Genomic DNA, 25,324 nt, shown 5'->3' on the forward strand with positions numbered 1-25,324 from the left:
TCTGGCCCAAAGGATATCGCCTTTTGATCACTGTATAGTGCCCTAATCCTTTGGCCTTAAGGGGCTCCTCTTTACTTTTTACAACGTAGGTGAATGATGCCATCATCCCACATACTAGTTTGGCCACCAGTGTAAAAGTTAGAAAACTCTTAAAGTTCATACACCCCCCACCAGAATGTATGACATTACAATGCATACATTTACAATGCATACCTTTACAACTCAGTTTTTACATCACAAAATCCTTTGCAATGCATTCTTTTACATAGCATGCCATTACATCGCATTTTCAGAAACTACCTTTACAACGCATTCCATTACATCGCATTATACCTTTACAATGCATACAATTACAATGCATACCATTACATTGCATTGAATGCAAGTGTTGGATAGCATTGGGGTAATAATTACTATTCTATCTCCAGTGGGTACACTATCCAACACTTACCCTACAGTTGTAGAGGTAAATATTACTATTCTAACTACAGTGAGTACAACAGTAGGGTAAGTGTGGGATAGTGTAAGGGTACTATGCTTTGTAATGACATGCGATGTAATGACTTGCGATGTAAGGGATGTTGCGATGTAATGACTGCTATGTATAGGTAGTGCAATGTAATGACTGAATTGTAAAAGTTGTTTCCCATCCCATCGTGGCTATGGTTAACAGCTATGTAAAACTTGTTTTTTGGTATATCTACCCTGTTCCAGAGAGAGAGACACAGAGAGAAAGACGGAGCGAGAAAACATAACATGAAGATAGTAGGAGGTGCCAGAGTAGACAGCGAAGGACAACGTAAAGAATGAAGCAGTGCTCAAATTGCCTTAAGGCACAGAAAAGGTCAGGATTAAAGAGCATGACAATTATGCAGGGGTCCAAGTGGCAGAATGACACAGGGTTTCACTGAATGCCTAAAAGCAGGGAATGCAGCAGGTAGCGTTTCAGGTGAGCAGAGAATACTGTGGGGCTTGCACAGTTCGGCTTAGACAAAAGTGTGGTCCTTTGGCAATGCTGGGTTTAGCACCAGCATTAGAAAGCACATTGTTAATAATGAGCTGTGTGAGATGCAAGTATAAAGAACTAGTAGAGCAATGCTTGGAAGGGTGAAGGAGGAGCATACTGGGATAGAAGGTAGTCCTGGGAGTATATGTGAGGCCCCATGGCAGACCTGAAAGCTGTTGCAAGTTCTGGAATAACATATTATGCAGGTATACAATGTAATCCAGAAGTGTTTAAATGCCCTTGTGGTGGTGAAACAAAGGGACAGACTGTACAGAATGTTGGTTCAACAGCAGAGGATAAGGTGTTCCATTTCGAGGAAAGCATAAGTTGAATAGTACTAGTGTATACATTTAGAAAGCTGGTGCGCTGTTAGACAACTAATGCTTTCTCCTTCAGCCCCACAGCACCTCACAGGGAACTGCACACAGCGAGTAGGTACCTTCAGCAGCCATTTGTTGTAAAAAGTGATCCCAATGGAGAAGCAGTAGTAGAACAGAACCAATCCTAAAGTCAGGAGTGCCTTTCTCAGGAATCCGTAGCATAGTGCCTTTTTCCCCATCCGCAATGGTCACTACTGGAATCTCAGCTCCCTTCAGGTCACAGTAGGATGCAAGCTCAGGAGACACAGTGCACCGTGGGCTCCCAGGTTCCGCCCTTGTGTGAGGGCGATAAAAGCAACAACCCTGAGCGGCTCCTTTGCCTGGTATTCGAGAAGGTGGAGAGTGCAGCTTTGTTTAGTACCAGCCTACAAGCTATGGCTTTGGAATGATAAAGCGGGCTCCGCAGGGTAAAAAAATATTGAAATATAAGTTTTGTTTGCATCTCCAGATCCGGTTTATGCAGCTGCCTCATCAGCAAGCAACAAGTTCCTCCAGTTTTAACAGTGGAGTGCAAGGCAGCTCATATAGCAATGTTCGAGTTCAGACGATTCAGAAGTACCTGGCATTGAGCCTGCCATAAAACACAGGTTCAGCCTGTATCCACATGCAGCAGGATGACTGCTCAAGGGTGCTGGTTCAGCTCTTTTCTGGTGTATCGCTATCCTGTTCGTGCATGGATTGGAGTTGTCTCCTGCGGCGCTGGCTTGCATCACTTGCTGAATGCCATGTGTGTAGCACCATGAGCGCCCTCCTCTCAAAGGTCTAAAGAAAGAAAAAAGTAAAAAGGAATTAATTTGTTAGTACCTCATCCAAACAATAAGAAGAGTCTAACTTCCCTGGTTGATAAATTGGAACAGTAAGGGCATGTAAGAAAGTATGCAGCACAACACTCTGTATGAGAGATGGAGACAGTGTTAGCTAGGGAGAAAAATGACTGCTCGCCAATGACAGAGAAATACTTAGCCCTCCTTGTGATTGAGAAAAGTTACAAAACCCAAGTGTTAGAACTGGGGTTTCTGGTTGGCTAAGGCTTGCGCCAAAGCCAGGCAGAAACCACCACTCTAGTCAGGGCAAGGGAGTTACACGCCAAAGATAACCCCTGCGCACCCCCTTGGTAGCTGGGCACGAGCAGTCAGGCTTATCCCGGAGGCAATGTGTAAAGCATTTGCGCACGCACACAGCAACAACATCCCAGGCACACTACAAAAGGAACGCCACACAAGGTTATATACAAATAGCCTTTGTATTCTCAAAACACATCAGATAGTAATCACACAATAAACATTGTGCCAACTGGCACGGGCAATATTCACAAGGGATTATTTACAGAGGACAGGGCCACGTGGGCCACTGCCAGGATCAACACTCAGCAGAAATTGGTAAAAGTAAAAATAGATCATAAACTTACAACCAGTAGCCACTGGTAATCATTGTACTCCACCTCAACCTGTAACATAACTTTACATTATGCACAGTCACATCGGGCGCAAATTACATCCTGCGCCAACCTCACTAGCATAAACACATTATGCGATCTCTCACCAGTCTAAACACATTAGACCCTACCTCCTAAGTAGAACTCACATTAAGGGCGTAAATCACAGAGAGAAGTATAATTTCACCAACTCAAACCTAAATAGGTAAAACAACCTCATAAACCATACACCATATCTAGAGGTATCAAAAACAGGGTGCATAAAACATACTAAATGCACTACATTGCCTAGCACCACTATCACTTCAGCACATAAATAACATTAGGGCCTTGCGCCCGATCCATATACAAGCCCCCCTGGCCAACAGGCCATCCAAGAAGGGGCCCTGTGTCCAGAATGTCAGGGCGCGCTGCTAAGGCAGCGCCAGTCAGGGGTGCGCCATCTGCGCCGACCTAAACATTGCAGCTGCCCACTACTTGCTGGGCAGCTGGGAACAATCACTGGGAGGCCTAAACGCTGCAGCTGGCACTAAGTACTGCGCAGCTGTGGAAGGCCAAGGTAGGGCGAAGGAGTGCGTCTCACTCCCAGATTCACAAAGACATGTCCCCTGAAAAGAAATGCCTAAACGGTGCAGCGGCCCACTACTTGCTGGGCAGCTGTGAAAGCAAAACTGCGGCATGGGCTCTCACTGGCTCTTGGGATAAACTGCGCCACAGGTTGGAACCACGGGGCTCTGAAAAACAGGCGTCCCCTAATGAACTGCGGGGGAAAGGACAAAATGGGCCCGGCACAACTGTGTCCTCTGGGCCCTGCTGGGGGCTCTTTAAAATAACATCGCCCTTGCTGGAGCCATCTGGCTCAGAAAACTAATGGGGGGGGCGGGGGGCAGGGGAGCCACCTAGGCTCCTTAAACAAATATGCCCCCGGTCGTTGGGGCGGCCCTCTCGCAAGCGGGGCCGCCCAGGCGCCGACAAAGCACCGCGATATGGCCACAGACATTGGGACCCCCGCGGGGCCCTCTTGGCCACCATCTCCACGTTGGAGCGGCCCGCTGCACACACGAGGCCGCTCTGACTAAGCACTGTGAGCCCTACTCACCTGGTCTCTCCTCTCGCCGGTGCCGTCTCCTCTCGGGGGACAGTGGTGGTACTGCGGGACTCCGCTCACTCCTGGGAGCCCCGCTAGGCACACCCGGGTGCATCTTCATCCGGTTACCCTTCTCGGGACCGGGACTGGAAAACAGAGCCAGCGGGCTCTGCGCGGCTTCTCCCCGACCGGGGGGGGCGAAACGGAAGTGGAGCCCGCGAGACTCTGGCCGGCATCGGCCACCGCCCACCTACTCTACTTCCGGGTCGTGTTAGGCAGCAGCGGTGATTCCATGGCGGCATTAACGGGGTGGGCACCCGTAATTTAAATAAAACCCCCATATTGCGGACTAGGCTCCCGCTATGTAAAATATGAAAATAAGCGGGGTGGGCACCCGCGCTGTGAGTAAACAGGCAGGAGCGCTTCCTTCTAGCAAAACAGCGCTCTGCCCACAATTAAAAATGAAGCGCTCACGAGGCGCTGGGGGCACAGAAACCACCAAGCCCCCAAGGAATGACCCCTAAAGCAAACAAAGGGTTCCAGCAAAAAGGTTCTCCAGCATCCAGAGGTAGGGCAGGGCCCAGGGAGGCAAGCCTTCCCCTGGGCCCCAGCAGCAGCACGCCCCTGGTAGATTCGAGTCACAAGCAGGAACAAGAACATTTTCATGCTCAACATCACAGGATGTTGAGCTGATGCCGAGATTCGAACGTAGCTCCCCGGCTCAAAAGTTCGCAATTCTAAAACTTGTGGCGAGAGGTGTGTCTAAAAGTGTATGTCGGTGCTGGCCATCAATGAGAGAGACCTGTGCATTTTTCAAATGGGTGGTGAAAAAAATATGAGTATGTTGCTAGAGATCTGGGCCGCCGTGCCACCAATGTACTTACCGGGGGGAGGGTAAATACCCATTATTCCACAACTTTCTTTCCGCATACCATCACTCCGCATACTTTCATTACGAAAGTACCATGACTCCGCAATGCCATTATAACGCATGGCATTACATTTTATATGCTTTTACCACGTCTACATTTACAACGAAATTCGTTGTAAATGCATGAATGGTAAAAGGTTTTGTTTTTTTATGTTTGGATAAGGTAAGTATGGGTATAGGGGTATATGTTTTGGGGTACTGAGGTATATGTTTTGAGGTGTTTGGGTATTTTAAGAGTCCAGATATAGTTTTGGATTATGGGGTACAGGGGTAGTTTTAGGGTTTAGGGATAGGTATGGGTTTTGGGGTACAGAGGTATTTTAAGGGTTCAGGGCTAGGTTTGGGTTTTGGGGTACAGGGGTATTTTTAGGGTTCAGGCTAGGTTTGGGTTTTGGGGTACAGGGGTATTTTAGGGTTCAGGGGTAGGTTTGGGTTTTGGGGTTATTTTTAGGGTTCAGGGCTAGGTTTGGGTTTTGGGGTTATTTTTAGGGTTCAGGGGTAGGTTTGGGTTATGGGGTTAGTTTTAGGGTTCATGGCTAGGTTTGGGTTTTGGGGTACAGGGGTATTTTAAGGGTTCAGGGGTAGGTTTGGGTTTTGGGGTACAGTGGTATTTTTAGGATTCAGGGCTAGGTTTGGCTTTTGGGGTACAGGGGTATTTTTAGGGTTCAGGGGTAGGTTTGGGTTTTGAGGTACAGCCATATTTATAGGGTTCAGGGCTAGGTTTGGGTTTTGGGGTATTTTTAGGGTTTAGGGATAGGTTTGGGTTTTGGGGTACATGGTATATTTATAGGGTTAAGATAGGTTCGTGTTTAAGGGTGTTGGGGTATTTTAAGGAGTATGGGTGGGTTATGATTATGGGGTGCAGAGGTGTTTAAAGGGAGCAGGGTGGGATTAGCACACAATATGAGACATGGCATGAAGGGCGGAACGTACCACACGCCCCCAGCGTTTGTCACGCCCCCAGCACACGCCCACAGCACAACGCAGACACGCCCACAAGGGACTACTTTGCTGGCACGGTTCTTTAACCTTTTAAATGTATATGGTGGGCGTCTGCATAGCCTATGTTCTTCTGCTGCAACTGCCCTTTCCAACGCTGTATTGGGTGTTGTGATTGGTGCTGTGGTTCCTGAGATTACCTGCCTTAAAGGTTTGGGCTCTCTCTTTATTATATTAGTATGGATATGGATATCCTTTGTTTCCAAAGGTGCAGGCAAGGGGCGAACCAGATGCAACTGGTTCTGGAGCACTTTGTTTTGCTCAGCCCCTCTGCCTATTCACAGGGTGGGTCAGGGACATCAGACACACCACAGGGGGTGGAGCCAGCATTGTGGAGGGAAGGCCTAGCCCTATTCAGGTCCCAGGTGCACTCCTCCCTCCCATCAACATGCAGATCTCTCCATTCACCACCGGGCAGACCCATCTTGGCTCCTCGATCCAAGCACACCACCCAGCTCCAGTCAATCACAAGCCAATCAGTCAATTCACATTCACTGCACAGACATGCCAACTTCTAAAAGTGGCACTTCTACACTAAACACAATAAATCTGCGCACATCATCACGCAGCATTTAATCTCACGAGTTCGCACATACCAAACTAGTCTCTGTACTCCCCATACATCAGGAACTACCATGGACACACATATTCCCCATGCATTCCCATGGAAGGGCAGGCCACTCTCACCACACATACACAGAGCGCGTGCACTTTACACTGGACCACAGGGAAAAAGTGTGCAGAAGCCTAAAATCACCAACACCAGGTTACAGAAACAGGCTAGGAAAATGCAAAAAGTTTTGGGGTGAACCTGCCAAAAGGGCCAAGTCGAACACCAAGTATAAAGAAATACACTGCATGCTGCCTGTAAAGGTGGAGATATTCATGTTTTAAAAAGAAACTGTTATGGGTCTCAAACTTGGGTGTGTCTATTCTAAATAAACAGGACCTCCCCAGCCTTGCCCATTTCCCACACCTCATGGTTGCCCCTCTACAATAGCATTCTCTTCACCACCCCCCACACTTAATTATCCTCTTCTTTCTTTCCATTTCTAGTTCAATAATTTCCCCTTACATGTGTTCTTTATTGCCGCTTTGCCAACCTAGTGTTGCTCGATTTGGTGGAACAACAAGGGGTATGCAAATTCACATAATTTCCTTTTAAATAATTACACGACTTTAGGAAAAAGAAAGTAAATGCAAATCTGGCACTTAGTGTTACATTGTAGTACGAAATAAGTTATCACATATGCATTTCGAGCTACAAAAAAAAAGTGCCGCCTTGCATTGTCTCCATGTTAAGCAACTCGATTCTACGTGCTGAAACAGCAGCCACAAGCTCTTCCCAACAGGTCTTGAAGCAATTTCACCACCGGTGCAAATTTTTAGGTCTCGCCTAGCGACGCAGAGTGCTTCCTTTTTTGCCCGGTCTAGTTTCTACCCATATGCAGCACGGAATCCTGCATCTGCCAGATCACACAGGATTCCACAAGTAAATTATATGTGAGACTACCCGTTTGCTTGGTTTTATTCATCTCTCAGCGGTGTTTCATAATTGACAATGAGGCACTGTTCCTCGCTATATTCTATTGTACAGGAAACCCAAGCAAAGCCTGGAGCCATTTTCCTCTAGCTTCACTGATCCAAACAGGAACACGCTGAAAAACAACACTCCCATGCATTGCTTCATATTCACACCTAAACTACTCAGTCTACAGATGAACGATGCAGGATGATCAGGGGGCAGGATCCCTTGTATCTCAGCAAGCACAGGACAACTAGATTTGCTTGAAGATCTGGTCCATCAATATTTACTGTCCAAGAGGATGGGTTGGTGGCCCTCAGTGTCAAACACCCTTGCACATTCAGGAATGCAATTTTACACAAAAAAGAAATTCTTACTCCTCTATATTGCTCACATGTTCAAACATGTTTGTAGGAACAATTTCTAAAACTGTTGATACGCATCCTCTAGTACCATCACTAAAGTCCAAAAACTTCCCAGGGAACCCTTAAATGCAAAGCCCTTGTTTCTAAGGCTGCAAAATCTAGATGTTTTTTCCCTACAGCTTCAAAACAAAAAAGCATAGCTCTGTTCTCTTACTTTTGAACAGCTGTTCAATGTATGGTATGCGTAAAGTTAAAACGGACGCATGCGATAGTCTCAGGTTTGAGTGCTGGTTTTCTCCTTTCTTTGAATACAATGATAAAGTCTGCTTCTGCAACATTTTCCAACCAAGAACAACTGACAACCTAACACCGGCCCTGAGCAAACAAACCTACCAGACAACTCAATCGAAAATTGCATATTAACCAATGGGCTCTGTCGCAATGAGATCAAAACATAATTACCACAGACGCCGCACGGAACAAACTAGCTTCAGACAAAGTCATATAATAAGGTGCCCAAATACATCCCTCACAAAGAAATTTGTGTCAATGCAAAAACTTTTGAAGTCCTGTTTGATATCACGGTTTCCTTTGCCTTTATTTCCGTTCCTAGACCCCGGGCCCAAAGCCTCCTTTGGCACCACAAAGCAGTTGAGCAAAATAACACCCTTCTTTCGCTCGAATGTTAAAATAGTCAATGTAACCCTAGTGCTCTCCACACAGGACTGTCACTCTAAGTTGATACGCGTCAGAATCATCAATTAACATTTGTGTTAATAAAGCCAAAGGCCAGCCTAATTTAAATAGGTAACTAAGATTGTATTATGGTCAAAGAGAATATAGCCCTCAATCGCATTAAAACGTCTTCCCAGGTATTTGCTGATGGCGACAACGGTCAACACCTTTGTAAAAAGCTGGTTGTCATTCGACAAACGGCATATGGTTTGCCCTCAGACACAGTACTTCAGTTCGATTAACTTTCCCAATCAGCCCCTGGACCTTATTTAAATATCTATGCTTCACACGGGAGACTTCACACTAACATCCATCGATATCTTGTTGACTAACCCTTTATCTTTTGCTCTTTCACAGGCTCATTTCTCAGCCTATCCTTTTTACACGACCAGGTCCTACACAACCCGGAAACTCACAACCCGAACAATCACTGGCAATGCCTATAGGCCTCGCCTTCAGAAGGTAACAGCAGCCATTTTGGCTTTTCGCGTTCCGACATGGCAGACAGAAGTCTAATCGGTGAACAAAACAAACTAAAACAGCATTGGCTAAGGTAACAGATTTGACTTTGTTATAGTACATGCAACCTTAACAATATACATCGACATTCCTCAGGCAAGTGTGTTGAAATTATGTCATTTGCTGATGTGAATCCCTAAGCCAACACCTCTCTACCTGAAAGCCCAGCCTCGTCCAGTGATCATGGAGTGTCCAACATGGCATGGCGTTGATCTGAGCTGAGTCAGCTCCTAGTGCTCACTAGATTGAATGGGCACCACTGCATCTGTGTGCTGGAGTGTGGTTGGGTCTCTGTACTTGTTTGTTATGCATATCAATGTTTGTATGCCTAAGCGTACTTTTGGATTTCTTAATGTGTGTTTGCTTTTAAATCTGGGTGAGTGCATGTAATTATCCGGCTGTGTCAGTGGGGAGAAGGCTCAGCATCCACCAGCTCCAATGGAGCTCCAATGACCAACCAGAGGCCTCCATGAAGGTCGTGCTCTGCATTGTGCTGGTAGTGAAAAGTATACATCAACTGTAGTGAGGATCCTGTACCATATCAGACATTTCAATCAATAAAATGCACCATAAACTTTAGAGCTCAGTGCAAAGTACAGTGTCCAAAACATCCCCTGTAAAGTCGAATCCTGGTCTGATTGGTCAAGTCTTTCTTCAACGTGATTAAAAAAGTTCCTCGGAATAAAATGTTTTAGGAGTTTGATTTTTTTTTGTAGCGTTACTAAACAGCAAATTTGGAGCATCAAGTGTGTGGAACAAAAAAAGATGTGACTGATATTAGTTTAACCCATATATTTCTCTGGGTGCGGATTTAAAAAGCTTTTTGTACAAGGATCCTGGATTGTAAACCATAAATGGCTGAATCCAGCTTCCTGGTGCGCTCAAGATTGTAATGTGTGCCGCTATACATAATAGCTAGTTTTTATTTTTTAATGTTATGTTACTCAAGCAGCAAAACAGAACATGGTTGATCTCAAGTTTGTTTGGTTATTGTTTTTAAATTCTCCAAATAACCTTCTACAGAAAGCAGGTCGTCGCTGCATCGCTGTGCTGGAGTGTGTGCTTGTGAACGGGTTTGTTGTACAGATGATGAATGTCTTTGTATAAGTGTAGTATACGGAAATGTATGAACATGGACTAACCCTATATACCCAAATTCTATGGTAACTGAACCCTACTATGCAGTTGACGTTCGACCCAAAGTTTGCTAAAAGGGTGTCATCAGGAGAAAGCCATCTGACACGTATTCTGGAACACAAGAAAATATAAGAGAACTTCGTTAATCTACCAAGTAGGAAACTACTTGATAAGCCAACCAACCATATAGAATAGATTGTGTGCCTAACTCGGTCTATATTAGCAATAAGTATCCCTCTCTCGCGTAGAGAACAAGTTGTCAATCAAGACACATATACAAAATAGTCCTAGGCAACACATGCATAATGACGACTTATAAATCTCTAAACTCAATCGCATAAAAGGCATTTAGATTAATAAGCCAGACCTATATGACATTGCCAATCCATGTATTTCCCCCCCAGACAGAGCAAAGTAGTTTACATGTGAATACTTCTCCTGCCCCTGCTAAAAAATATAGTTTAGTTTACAATGGCACAGTGTTTCGCTTGTAAATGCCGGCAAATCCCGGTCCCCTCTTGCTTATGCTACCCGTCGTCTCAAATAACTTTATTTGATTCAGATAACCTGAACCACAAATATATATACACACATTGTTAAAAGTGCAGGATAGTTTACATTAAAATTTAGAAATAAACGAGCTAAATTACAGTTTAAATAAACCCGAGCCCGATCAAGTACCATAAAGTATGGGGTAAGGATAATTGTCTCAGTGCCGTGACCTATTTGTTTACATCAGGAAAGCACTGATCCCTAAAAAAAAAATAGCTTGAAACTAGGTTTCCCCAATTCCAAATGTCTGGTCATATATGATGCACCATCAAAAGTGCATAAACGGTAAATGTCACAATTAATAAAACTGGTGGTAGACAAGAGCAAGGCACCGCCATTAACCCCTTGGCTTCTGGGGTAATTTTCCTGCTGTGGCGGGGGGGCGCACACAGCGCCCCGGTGCTCATGACAAGCTCAGCTCGTCATGAGCTACAGTGCTCCTGTGCTCATGATGAGCTGAGCTCGTCACGGCCACACCCGTTTCCTTAGAACGTTCAGCACAGCAGGGGAATTATCCCAGCGTGCGAGCGTTCTAATGGCCATGACGAGCTCAGCTAGTCATCAGCACACGAGCGCCGTGGCTGATGACATCAGCATGGGAGGGGTTAACGGTAGACAAAATCACAGTGGGAGGAGGCTACACACAGCTAGCACCCGAGGAACGCTAGTAAATGCTAGAAAGATCTCAAATGAGTCACCAAGAATAGTAGTGAAATTAGAAGACTTACAGCGAATAAAGAGATTTTTCACATCTTGTCTTTCAAAAAGATATACTTTATAAAGAATGGCAGAGGTGGGGGGCAAAGGAGGAGCGGGTGGGGGAGTAGGCTGGAGAAAGCAAAAGGGAGCAGGTCAGGACACGAGGGAGAGAACACCACAAGGTCAGGGGAGGAACATACGAAGGAGAAAGCAACATGGAGTGTAGAGAAGCACATAAGGGATAATGCAACACGGTGTAGAGGTTGAAGCACAAAAGGGAAACAGCAACATGGGGGTGTGGGAGAAGTACAAGGAAAGACATCAAATAAGCAAGCACTGTGTAACCATAAAGCCAATCGATGGTAAGCAATGAGTGGGCTCTACGTCCCTGCAAGTTCTTGATAAGTCCACAATATGCCTTTCACAACCAAACAGTTTGTGCTGTTTGGTAGACTTGAACTAAAAGAACAAGCTACTTCCATTCGGTAATGCCTTTTCTGGTAGAGACTCAATGTAACCAGAAATTTCTCACCTTGGAATATTCCACAGGCATCAGGCTGGATCTGGAAAATCTTAAGCAGTACCTCTGAGCGCCGGTAGATGATGTCAATCGGCTTAAAGGAAATGCCATTGTGGTCCCATATATGCGCCAACCTGATGCACTGAAATCAGTTTTTTAGCTATTTCCACACCAAAAACTCAGAGCCACATAAATCAATGTTTTGACCAGTGTGCCCCATCTAATTGGATCTTTAGAATGAAGAGCCCAGTTCGCAGAACAGGGAGGATCGTTGAGGAATCTGTGGTTAGAATCTTACTAGAAAAGGAGTTTCGGGTACCTAGCTGGTGCAGGATACGTACATTCCAAATCATTCAAAGGCATGCACCTGAACAGGTAGAAACAGTTGCTACACATCTCAAGGAACACTCATGCATATACAAAAACAGTAACTGCACCCAAACTATTGATGATCCACTTGAAGAAAAAACAGACTTCAGGCTGTTTTGTATTCAAGACCAGGGAATTATAGTTCTCAGATCTAACAACGATGCAAAGCAAAACTAATGGCACTACAGTATTTTATAAATATCAGTCAACATAAAACAATGCAGGCAGATTCATTAGGACCTCAGAGGTATTCGAGAGAGGTCTAGCATCAATAATACAGTCCTTTAAGAATGGCAAAACTCATTAGGGAACATATTGGTCTACAGTTAATATGAATGATTTACTTAAATGCTTTCTGGTCAAAAGTAGGGACACCTCAAGAGCCAGCACTAGAAAGAGATACCCACCAAAACCTGACCGGTCTGAATGAAGAATTAGAATTTGCTAGAAGCATGTGAACACCACATGTAAATGAAATGCGGTTTCTGTTTTAACTTTGCAGGGCACCGCACATATTCCAAAATAAACTACTGTCATACAGACAAGATCACATCAAAATAGTATTTAGATTATTAGTTTTCAGACGTGTGCCTTTCGATGTGTAGTTCCAAACTGAGCCAGACATCAGTTGGATACATATATAGATGTAACAATCCACGACATTTCAAGACTCTCCTTTCAAAAGCGATGTAAACAGAGATTATTTTTTCTTTTGCAGGCAATGACAAATAAATTTCATCTACTGGATCGACTAGGTAGGCCTTCATGTTACAATGCCTCGCTATTCTACGTCATTCTCAAAGGTCCTCGCCCATTGCGTAAGTAGACATTCACCTACTTTTCAGGCATTAGACTGAAAACCACAAGTGGCCCCTTGGAAACCTGGACAGCGAATTGAACATTTGTCACACTGAGAATGCATGAGCAAGTTTGATTATAAACAATACATGACTAGTGAGGGAGATAAAGTGGGCACAGTTATGGCCTGGCTAGTGGATAGGAAAAAGAGGGGACTGCAGAGGGTGACTTGCGTATATCAAAAGACATTAACTGTATTCCTTAGGCACTTTAGAGATCCTTATAAAAATACAATTACACTGCCAGAAAGACTGCTACCACAACTTCTAAGCCGGCCGGTGTACTCCCGTACTCGCTGGGATGAAACTTCATTCCCCAGCTTTCCAGAGTGGTCACACTAAGCATCAAGAGAGCTACATAATCAAAGGAGGCCCACAGTATGGAAAGCGCTTAAGCCTGTCATACCGACAAAGGCCGGGACACCCCCTTTCAAGTAGCCTACCAGGTTCCCTAAAGGGCTCTCCCTAGCCTTTGACTGTTCAGCAATCTCATTCCCACAGAAGGTACTGTTCAAAGATCTTTTGCTCAAATCTTTTGTGTTATACTTGACCTGGGATAATGGGGAAAAGGAAAATGGCTATCACTGCCCAGTCTTGCCCACAGGCCCAACTCCGAATAACTCCAATTGACAGTTTCTTGATTAGAGCAGTTCATGTGATTTCAAATTAAACAAAGCCTGGCGGAAAGAAGGCTCTCTTTCACTGCGGAGGATCTGTTGCAATCTCGGACTCCTTCACCAACCAATTCCAGCCCTTCAGCAAATCCTTGCACCACAGCTGCCAGTGTTAACTTCCCCATATCAGAAATACCAGGAAGTACATATGAATATTCTTCTGAGGTTGTAGAAAAGGCGGGCCAAGCAGGGGAAATGCATGTGTCTAGCAATAGACTCTCAATGTAGAGATAACTGATCTACCCACTCGATCATAAACAGGCCACAAAGTGCAGGAAACTAGTTTTTTTTTTTCAAAAACAAAGCCGGGCAAGACCAGTTGGATTCGGGCAAAAACACCTCAGCCTCATCATTCTCGCCACACACGGCTGATGGAGCAAGGACTCGTAGAGAAGAGACTTGCTCGGAGCAATTCACTTGTTTAACTCACTAACAAGTTATTAATCAGGTTTGTAAATAACTAATACGCACCACACTGAACACGCGGGTTAGTGAAGCTTGCTTATGTGTGTACTAATGCAGATTATGAAAACGGACTAAAACCGCTTTAAACGGGGAAACTTGTGCACATGCGTCAACTGCATCTACGCAGTATGACGAGCTAACGGGTGGTTTCTACTAATGTTAATGCGGGAAAAGACAAATAAATAAACTGGGTTAGAATAGAGGTGGGTGGTATACAGGGCGACCATTTTATTTGTGAAAAGTAACATTCGTCTTTTGACGTTATCACTAGTGCGAATTTGGGCCTCTCTTGCATAACTGGACTGAATGAAGTGACGCGATGCCCGCGCATGCTCACTGAGTGGAGCCATGAAGGCCATGACTAAGATGCTGAACGAAAGCCAAGATAGTGTTACACGCATGGGAACAGATGGTGAAGAGTTCAACGCAGAAGAATCTTATTCAGAACGTTAACAAAATGTTTCAAAGTAAATTCAGAACCGTATGAGAACGAAATTTATTAATAGAAATTAAGGGGACGGGTTTGCAAACAATAGTTGAACTGATTTTAATGACATGTAAGCATGGTGGGATGGAGCTTCCCCCTTGCCTGACCAGATTTCGTATTTCTACGACATTTAAACTTTAGTGGGTGGAACAAGAATAACAAAAAGGTATAATTAAGATAAGCTTAGTTAGATAGCAATTTTTTGGGAGATGCTGTTGCTGGGAGAGATGCTGATGAAGAACCGAATGCAGAACCTGAAGCAGAACTTTCTATCCTAATTTAATTGGGTTAGATCAGAAGATTTGTGGAAGAATCTCGGGGGGAGACAGAGTGTCAGAGAGGGGTGCGGCACAATCGTCTGTTTTCTAGAGAGATCATCTATCCTGTCCAGATTCCTGTCCAGAAGTCTTTGTCTCCTGCCCTATCCCAGGGGACCCTCACCAGCCCTTTGGCCAGGGGGTTGGTCTTTCACACCATCCTTGGTAACTATATTTTTCTCATTATTTGTTGATGTCCTTTTCTCTCTGTCCTCTCCCTTTCTGAGCATTGATCATTGTAGGAGTCCAAAGTATATGCTTGGTGTTTATGAAATAAATGTTCTCTCCTATGAATGACAGTGCATGCACTGTATTTTGGAATGGTTCACATACATCAATTTTAGATAAAGATTTAAAACGTTCCAGAAATAAACAGTTCGTTTTATGTTATTTTTCACCATAAACTAGTTCAACTAATGGTCCATTGACCAGAGGAAAGACCTTTTTGATCAGTGAAAAGGTTAGTTAGGGGGTATTAAAATAACTAATCTTGAACACTTTGAAAATTAAAAAACGTGACCCCAGCGGTTTTACTCATACTGAGTTTATGGGCCCAGGTGATTATATTGTATTTGAGTATCTGTTGTTGAACCGCTGGATCATGGCCATATGGGAAACCAATATTGGACCACTCAGCGAGTTGCTGGATTCAAAGCTGTGCCCAATAATGGAAAGACTCACTATCATTGAAGCTGGATGGAAATCTTTGTCCACTCCAAATAAAGCCACTCTAAATTCACCCCAAACTGCATTCACATCAAGGAGTGATAAGGAGGTTTATCGGGCCACAGAATGCATGCTATCACCCCACATATATGCCAGGACAAAGCCCCTAAGGCAGGCCCCAGCATTGGGAAGGAACCATATTACTCTACCAAAATAGGCTAATTCCACAACTGTGGGCCAAGGGTTACTTTCCTCACCTATAACACCTAGACCAAACCAGCACGACCCAGAACCCAGAGGTTCCCAGCACCCAGTAATCTATTACCCACCAGTTGCAGGTCCCTAACTGGTGATCCTTTTGAACTTCCCCCCCTATACCAGACAACACGGTGGAGTCAACCACAACCTTATTGAACAAAGTAACGCATTTGCTAAACAGAATTGTTAGTACTAAAAGGCATCTGTTCAACTATATTATTTTTGCTCGAAGTGAGGTGGGGTTGGTCCACTCAAACATACATCAACAGGGGATTCAATTGTTATAAACTTCAAAAACTTAAAGAAGGGGAAGTCCTGGAAATGGGGAAGTCCTGGAAATGGTGAAAACTGGGATGACAAAAACCACACCAGAATAAAAATCCTGCCCCTCTGCTTTTTTTTTTTTTAACATAACACCTACATTTGTTAAATAGGTGGGTCACATAAAACCAGAAACACCAATTCAGCCGTCAGAGTGACCAACCTGATCTGTGGGTTTTAGCAGGAAATAGATTCACGACTCTCACCTATCTTGTCTAAAAGGATGGACTCTTCACCAGGGCCTGTCACCCACATGCTAACACGCCAGTTCATGATATTTCTTTGTAGGCGAGAAATGGCCCCCAGTTGCGTGTATAACCAGGGTCCGCATTGAAACAGTGTACGAAAATCCAGCTCCTTGCCGGAACTCTTGCAGGGCATTCACTACTCCAATCCCGCCTGGGAAGGACTTTGGTATAGGAGGTTTAGAAACAACAAACTTTGCTTTCGACCCCTCAGCTCCAAATGACCCCAACAAAGGTTTAAAAGTTGCCACGTGCAACATTGCAGGGGGTTGCAGCAAGTTGGGCAATCCAAATTGGCTAAACTTCTGTCTTTGTTTGATTTGATATGTGTGAAAGAAATTTGGACGGCACACCCCTTCCATTTAAACGGTTTCCATGCATTATTTCAATTTGCTGTGGCATCACTCGTAGCATAAATCTCTCTCCCTAGTGAGTGGGATATTTTGTTTTAAAAATTCCATAATAACATCTTCAATAAACAGGCATACAAGGTAATAGAAGACCTTGAAGCATTTTTGGACAGCTTCCTTATGCACTTCAATAAGAAAATATTGGTGCTCTGGGTGTGGGATTTCAATCTGTCACTTTGCACCCAGGGTGATAGCACTTTCCACGAGAAGATGAGGAATTGGATAGGGTCCACTTCAAACATACTGAGCGACTCATTTCTAAGCAAGTCCTCCAAGTTCTCTCGGAACCCAGGGCAAACGCCGGCGAAAATATCCCTTCTTTCATGGGGGCACCCAGGGGAGCACAATAGACTTTATGATGACCTCAGCTGAGCCCATCCCCTTGGTTATAGATGACAAAATTAGCCCAAACTGCCTAAGTGATCACAACTCTGCATTACCCTGGACCTAAATACAAAAATGAAACCCCCGGGAAAAGGCAAAAACAGGTGTTTGAGACTGCAATTGAACATATTGACCCGGTAAACTTTACACACAAAATAGTCAGGAAGAACATGGAGTCCATAAATGTACGCCTGACAGAGGAGCCCTCGAACCAGGTGGTACCAGAGGGTTTTAATAACCAATGCACAGCAATTAGCGAGGGTTTTACAGCCAGCAAACCACCAAAGGATGCCCCCTGTATCAATGGTTCAATAATACAAGCTCTACAGCCCACAAACGCTTAAAAGACACCCTAAACAGTATCCCCAGGTGCTCGCTGGAGGTGAGAAACGCCTACTGCTTTTACAAGGAAACACTAGGTGAAAGGAAAAGTAAGTTAATGACAATCACTTGGGAGGATCTGTCTAAAGCTGCTACCTTTAAGAACAGCACAAACTTTTGAGGAATAATAAACCACCCTTTTTTCCCCAGCAACAATACACCCAAAGTGGAAGCCCTGATCCCCGAAGCAGTTTGGGTTACGAATTTTACAGGTACCTTCCAGTATCATATCAAATTCGAAGACTGATTATGGACTTAACTCCTGTACCACTATCCGGCCACATAAGTTTAGACAAAGTAATAAGAGCCCTAATAATACATACTTCCAACCCGGCGTATGTCGGGTGAGTGAACAGGATGGTTAAGCAAAATCCAGTATTGAAAATATAGTATCATAAGGCAATGTAGCGGCGGGCGGGTACATCCATCGTAGTGATGGTACTCTCCGACAACGGCTCTTCCAGTGTACATTGCCTTATGATACTATATTTCCAATACTGGATTCTACTTAACGATCCTGTTCACTCACCCGACATACGCCGGGTTGGAAGTATCACCGGCTACCGAAACTCACTAACGTTACCACCTTCAGCCTTGAAGAGTCACGAGGGCCTCAGCTCGCTAGACGAAACACGTGTCGGCTGGTCATATACTATATTTTTTTGTCTTGATGTCACCCTTCTAGAACAGAAGGGCTTAATACATCCTAAATTATTTGGCCTACTTGTGTCCATCTTGTCTCATTACTCAGGATTTACACTGCTTGTTCGTTTGCTCAAAGAAATAAACAAAACCTATATGATTAACTGACTATAACGTGTGCACTGGAATTGTTTTGTGGTTACTTGGTTGGGCCCTTGCCAACTCTTACAGAGGTTCTTGGGGTCTCCTCTGTCCATGTTGCACTGTTCAACTTACTTTTCATTCTTGCATTTACTATCTGTTTATCCACACTAACCGCTACCAGCATAGGCGCCACTTTTTCTTGTATACTACAAAACCCTACACAGATTTTCTAAGAGCCCTAATAATATCAGCACCAGGGAAAGCCCCCTGCCCGGACGAAGATCCAGTAGATGTATTCAAAACCGACATCCAACTGTGAGCCCCAATCCTAACAAATGTTCTGAGAAGTGCCCTGGAGAGTGAAATCCCTGAATCATGGAGACATGCAACTTTGGTCCTCATCTATATAAAAAAAAAAATGTAAAACACAGGGGACAAATTATTCCCTATCTGTTACAGTACAATTTTCTTCATCGATGCTACTGCTAAAAACCTAGGGCAGGTAATCCTGCCGTGCTTAGAATCATGGGCAAACAAAAGTAAGATCCTAACTCATGTCCAATACGGGTTTCGACTTGGTATCGGTACTACTGAGCAAATACTAAATTTGCATCTCATGATTAATAAATATGTTAAGGCAAAAAAGGGGGGAATTTATTTGGCTTTTATTGAGCTCTCATGGGCGTTCGACCTAGCCAATAGGGTAAAACCATGGGTAATAATGCAGAAAATGGGTTTTCAATCAGACCTCATTACTCTGATAAAAGGTTTACATTCGGAGTTAGGAATTGCTATGCGCTTTGTCCTCCAAGGGGAACTAACCACACTAATTGAATCCCCTAAGACAAGGCTTTAGTCCTGTTCTTATTCTTGATTTACAAAAATGGTATAACAGAACATTTATTAAAAGCTGGGGTGCCCGTACCAAGGAAGAGTGGCCTTTCATTACCCATACTCTTATACGCAGATGATGCGTTTCTGCTTGCCCGCACACCCATTAGCTCCCAGAAAATGCTTGACCACTTTACTGAGTTTATGGAGGGACAGGATCTTAAAATAAACCAGTCTAATCATATACAATGACATCTAGACCCTTAAACTTTAAATCCATGCATTTTAGCTGGGTGGGGGCATGCTTAGTAAGGCCTACGTTTGTAATTATCTGGGGATTACTTTTAGTGCTAACGTAAGCTGAAGGCACATATCCAGGTGAAATTCCAAAAGAATGGAAGAAGCACAGAAACCATTCTTCAAGAAAACTAAGCCAAAAACCATTGCCAGAGACAATTACTTTATTCAAAACTAAATCCATTTCACCCACTATTTATGGGGCGGGGTATGGGGGATATTACAACTCAGACACTTTAGAGGGGATCTCCAACCATTAGCTCGTGAGCTACTGTAACTCTCCAGCTACCTCCGAGCAGCTCATCTGTGTGCAGCCCAGTTTATTAAATTAGAAAACTTTTGTTTGGTTGAATTAATATACATATAAAAAATGTATATTATACAACACTAATAATATTAGTAGCTCTTAATGAGTTTCTTTCAACATATGTTCCTCTCAGTACAGAAATGTTAAGAGACCCCCTGCTCCAGCGTTTTGAAAACTGCTTCACATATAGGCTGCTGGCTACCCCCAAAAATGTAGCAGATCTCATTTGTCATGAAGTGGGAGGTTCATTTTTAGAAGATCAAATCAAATTGGTGCTACTTTAGCTCGGCTGAAATATAAGCTAAATCCTGAGGCGGGTTTGACAGTACAGTGTATAACCGATTGTCTCCCCAAAACGCGTCTAAGACACCTTGGCTGGCAAATATATATTTTAAAAAACGCTTTGACAATTTAGGCCTCCCGGAAACGTTTATTGAATTATCTGTAATTTACACCCACACAAAAGACACTGAAGTCACGCTGCCAGGAATTTTGTGTCAACAAAAGATTATGCAAGATGTTGAATTTGAAAAAACTGTGGAAGCTTACATCCGCATTGTGACAGTTAAAAGCCTTGAGCCATACTTGTGTTGGCTTGAACACCCTTTTAACTGTTTGCTTTTAGTCCTTTTTAGATCTAATCTTATACATTCCCCTTCAGCGCGGCGCGAATTTTCGCGCTGTGCTGAAGGTTCTATTGGGCCAACGGACTCATGACGGAACGGTTCCGTCATAAGCACAGGCCAACCGACGCTCATGACGGAACCGTTCCGTCATGAGCACCGAAGGGGTTAAAGTGGCTTTCCCCATTCAATGTACTTGAAAACATGATTTACCCCCATGTCATTTAATCATGTATCCAAACAATTCACATTCCACTTTATTAGTTTTGTCCCCTGTATGCAAGCCCAGATCCGGTTTCCTAAAACCTTTACTGCCCTAAGCTGGTTGTATCAAAAATATATGCCTGCAATGGAGTTTTCACAAAGACTCTCCTCTTTCGAAATATGCACAGGAATACTGCATTTTTATAAAGGGCACTCTAAAAATAAGAAACCGTTATGAACAGTTAAACTCCTAACAAATCTTGTTCAGCTCCATGCACCAAATGTTATCGTTCTACTTTTAAGATTTTATTGAATCTATGTTTTAAATTATTTTGACATTTTATTGGATATGTTTTATGTATGTATTTTATCAATACACATTTTTTTGGAATTTTAAGTACTAAATAAATATAATTTGAACTTTAATTAAACCGCAGGAGGAGGCAAATGTTGGACTTCTTTGTGGATGTCAGCTATTTGTAAATTCCAGCTACATCAAACTGAAACATATGAGGCCTTTCAGAACATGTGCATAGGAGAGCTTCAGGTCTGCGATAGCCTACTTGTAAACTTTTACATGGAAAACACATATGCACTGGCCTGAACATTGCTAGAGGCATATGAAGGAGCCTTAAATAAAGGGGAGCCTTTGATTTCACAATGAAAAGTAGGGCCCATTTTACTATACAAGCCTGGCAAATATGAGCCTTGTACTGGCTACAAACTTTGATTGAAGCAAACACAAGGAGATGATGGATGAAGCGCTGAAACTTTTCAGACACTGAACCCCAGTCACAGATCTTGGTTGAATCCATCATTGTTCTTTAGCTCACTTTGCCACCCCAGTTCAGACTCAGCCATATGCAGATCAGTCTTGATCCCTTTCCTCATTGGAACATTCCAGCCTGAACTGCCAAGCCAGGTCTTCCCTGGAACAGAAACAAGCATCCTGAGACCAGTTTCAGGGTAACACCCCTCATCAGCCAGGCCTAGCTTGCATCCAGTGACAAAGTGACCAAGGGACCCACGTCAGGCCATATCCTGCCAACTTAGGGCGAACACAGCAAGCACAAGGAGATGTGGACGGAGCGCTGAAACATGCTCACTTTGCCACTGGATTCAAGCTAGTATGGCTGATATGGGGTGTTACCCCAAAACCAGTCCCAGGATGCTTGTATCAGGTCCAGGGAAGACCTTTAAACAATGGCTTTGAAATAGGTCTATAAACGGCCATATATTTGTGTCCTTCATTTTACAGGCAAAATACTACTGCAAGATGTAGCATTTCAGTAAGTTTCTCATGTAACTTAGGACTGCTGTACAACACATACTGTGAAATGGGGTGCCTCTGGGTGCCTTGGTATGTTCAGGTTGTGGGTGGGTGCTCAAGATAGGGAACAATTTAGAGATCTAGATTTGAGGTTGAAGGAAATACGGCATGGATACTCACAAACATTACCCCGATAGTCACAAAGTACTGTCTGTGGCATGCCCAAGGGCTGCACCAATGCCAACAATAGAAGGATTGGGGTGATGAATGGTGAGTGTAGGGGGACTCGAAACAGATGCACAGTGTGGACAACAAACCAAGCCTTCATGTGACTTGCGTCTGCCACCTATGCTCTATTCTCATGCATCAAGAATTAAAGGTAAAGCATTCATTTATAATGTAAAACATGAGAATGAAAGAGATACTCATCTGGTGTCTGAATTGCAAAATGTGAAACCAGAAAACCTGATATCAGTCCTGACTTCTTCCACTTGATGAAATTGTGTGATCCTAGGCAATTTGATAATTTCACTTAGCCTCTTATTTCTTCATTTGCACATATGGGAGCCCCTTAAAATACATGAGTTGTTAAGTACAAAACCTTCTTGTGTTTCATTTAACAAACTGTACTGGTGTTCCAATTATATAACAACCAAGGCTACACACAAGGTGCACCTGACAAATTACTTCCCTCTTGGTTCACTAAAAGCATTCTTTTCAGAATGGGGGGGGGGGTCATTAAAGTTTACAAGATCATGCTTGAAAACTATCAGTGTAATAAATGCCTCTCGATGCAATGACAATCTGATTTACTAAGGAAATACTCTAATGCGCGTTAATAAAATACACTGGTTTGCAGAGAGTTTAAAACTAAAGGGGTCTTTGAAACTAAAGGTGTTCCTAAGGTTAAGTTGTCTAGGATACTTTCTTTTCTTCCTTATGGTTACTTTAGCTAATGTGTAAAACGTGTAATTAAAATATGCCCGAATGTTTTGCAGCTTTCTGAATCGTCCTGCTCTGTTAAGTTAACAGCGGCTCAGTGCTGCTGTTCACCAGGGTGCCACAATTTAAAGGTCAGGACGGCAGCACGCGGCCCCCAGGCGTACTTTGAGTATCCTGTAGTGATTCTTTATTAGTGCTTAGAATGTATTTATTGTATTCTATATTCGATCTCTATATTCTGTGTGCGTGCATTAGTTAGAATGTTATTGTAGGCAGTTGCTGAGAAGCAGTCTTTCCGAGGTTGTTCCCAATAAACCTATTTGGAATATATCTGTGAGTATCGCGATTACTACATTTCCCTGCAATACAGGTCTCTAACAGCGCTCTTCTGCTGGTCAGAAAGGTGTTAAAAACTACATGCTCAACAAATCCTTGGGCTCTCTACATTTTACTCTGAGCAATGGTCACATATGTGGCAACTGTCATTAGAATTGTATGTGCGATTGAAGGAGGTTAGTGTTGTCATCCAAACAGTTCTACCTGCACCACCTGCATTTTAATGTACGGCCGGTACAAAAATAAACAAAATCACGAAAAGCTGGTATTTTTTTGAGCCTCATCTGAAAATACTTCAAACAGCAAATATAAAGTGAAAGCACTTTTAAACGTGTTCTAGAGCTGCGATGATGTATCCTAATATTTGAAGTAAACAAAGACAGAAAAGACATGTTACAGATAAATACATACGATTGTGTTACATTGCGGAAGAGGAGCTGGTACAAGGAAACGCTCACACCCTAAGTTTATGCATATCAAATTTCGTTTAATAAATTGACATCAGAAATAAATTTTTCCTGAATTCGAAGAGACCGTCATGTTTTTAAATGATGTGTGTTGCAGGTTGTGCATGCCAATCATCTTTATGGATCGGTTTGTGCATGGGCGCCTAGAGCCAAAACAAATATGTTAGTTGTGCTGGCCCGCCCCCCTCTAATGGATTTTCAGGTGTGAGACGTCAGCATGTCCTCTGCACCAGCGCCACGTATCACAAAGCTATTATGGCTAGAAAGGGACTGACAAGGCTGTCGTTTTCCTGCATTAGTACTTGCCTTGGAGGCGGAACCAATGACCCGTTCGATCAGCCAGAGATCTGCATTCACCGCCGTTTCTTCACCATAGGGAAAACTCCTCTATTCTGTCCAGCTGCAGACGTTGTTAACTGTCTAGGACTTCAGATAGAATGTCCGTCATCCATTTTTTTTATATTGTTTCACTGACGTAGTTTGTCGGTAAAACTTATGGATATGTAACAACCAATCCCACGGCTGAACATTTGTAGGATGGCCTGTGAGGGGGCGGAACTGCTAATGGTTTAGGTGACCTATGATTGGAGCATTGTGGACATCTTAGCCAATCCTAGTGCGCCATACAGAATATTGGAGTGCTGATTAGCTGTGAAATCCGCTAGCAACTGTATCTGAGCTGTATTGCTATAATGAGTGGGTGGTACACACTTTATTTATTTATTTATGCGATTTTAAATAGCGCGAACTTTACCCGAAGGTGTCAGAGCGCTTTACACAAGAACCAGTTGAGAAACATAAGGATTTAGGATTACATGCCTTACATAAAGGATACTAACAGAAAAAATTGGAAATGTACAAGATGTAAAGTCACACAAGGAGGAGATACAAATGGATATACTCTAAGAGTCGCATAGGAATGGTAGATAGTACATAGGTCTACTGCATATACTCCACTTTGGAGTGGAGTAGAGGGTGTGGCTGGGGGTTTACCTGCCCAGAGATAGTTACTGGCCATGGTGAAAGTTTGTCGCGAGCTTGGCTGCTGTTGCCTGTTTTGAATTGGTTGGGAGGTCAACGTGGTTCTAGAAAGGGAGCCAGGTCCACCAAGGGTGCCCTCTTGGCCCACCCGTATTCTAGAATTGGAAAAGTGTCCCTTTTTCTATGCCTAACCTCGTTAATTGTACAATATCCAGCAATTATGATGTTTTCACCTTACCAAGAAAAGTACTTAAGAAAGAGACCATAATGAGTGTCTTTACTTACGGCCACATGCATCAAAGTCCGGTTTTGCGATTCCTTATTTGCAATTTTTAGGGAATCGCAAATAAGGAATCGCAAAATGGGATGCATGATTTAAATCGCATAATATTTGCGATTCGGTAAAAATCGCAATTTTTACCGAATCGCAAATATTATGCAAATTCTAATTTGCGATTTCACAATTCCCATTGACATTTTGCGAATTTCAATTAGCGATTTGCAAAATGTTAATGCATTTCATGGGTGCAGGGGGGGTCCAAAGGACCCCCCCTCT

General features: G+C 43.5%; 1 protein-coding gene across 1 annotated transcript in view; it reads right to left on the bottom strand.

The window, feature by feature from the left end:
- SLC35H1 (solute carrier family 35 member H1) overlaps positions 1-24,315 on the bottom strand; it is a 99,580-nt gene extending 75,265 nt beyond the window's left edge. Inside the window, exons 1-2 of the mRNA XM_086932588.1 lie at positions 24,094-24,315; positions 1,446-2,148 (exon numbers count right to left, since the gene is read on the bottom strand). Coding sequence (XP_086788714.1) covers positions 1,446-1,565 — 120 coding nt within the window. The 5' untranslated portion in view covers positions 1,566-2,148; positions 24,094-24,315. The remainder of the gene's footprint in view (positions 1-1,445; positions 2,149-24,093) is intronic.
- Positions 24,316-25,324: the final 1,009 nt, after the last annotated feature.

The sequence above is a fragment of the Lissotriton vulgaris genome, chromosome 7 (genome assembly GCF_964263255.1).
Source record: "Lissotriton vulgaris chromosome 7, aLisVul1.2, whole genome shotgun sequence".
Classification (NCBI taxonomy): domain Eukaryota; kingdom Metazoa; phylum Chordata; class Amphibia; order Caudata; family Salamandridae; genus Lissotriton; species Lissotriton vulgaris.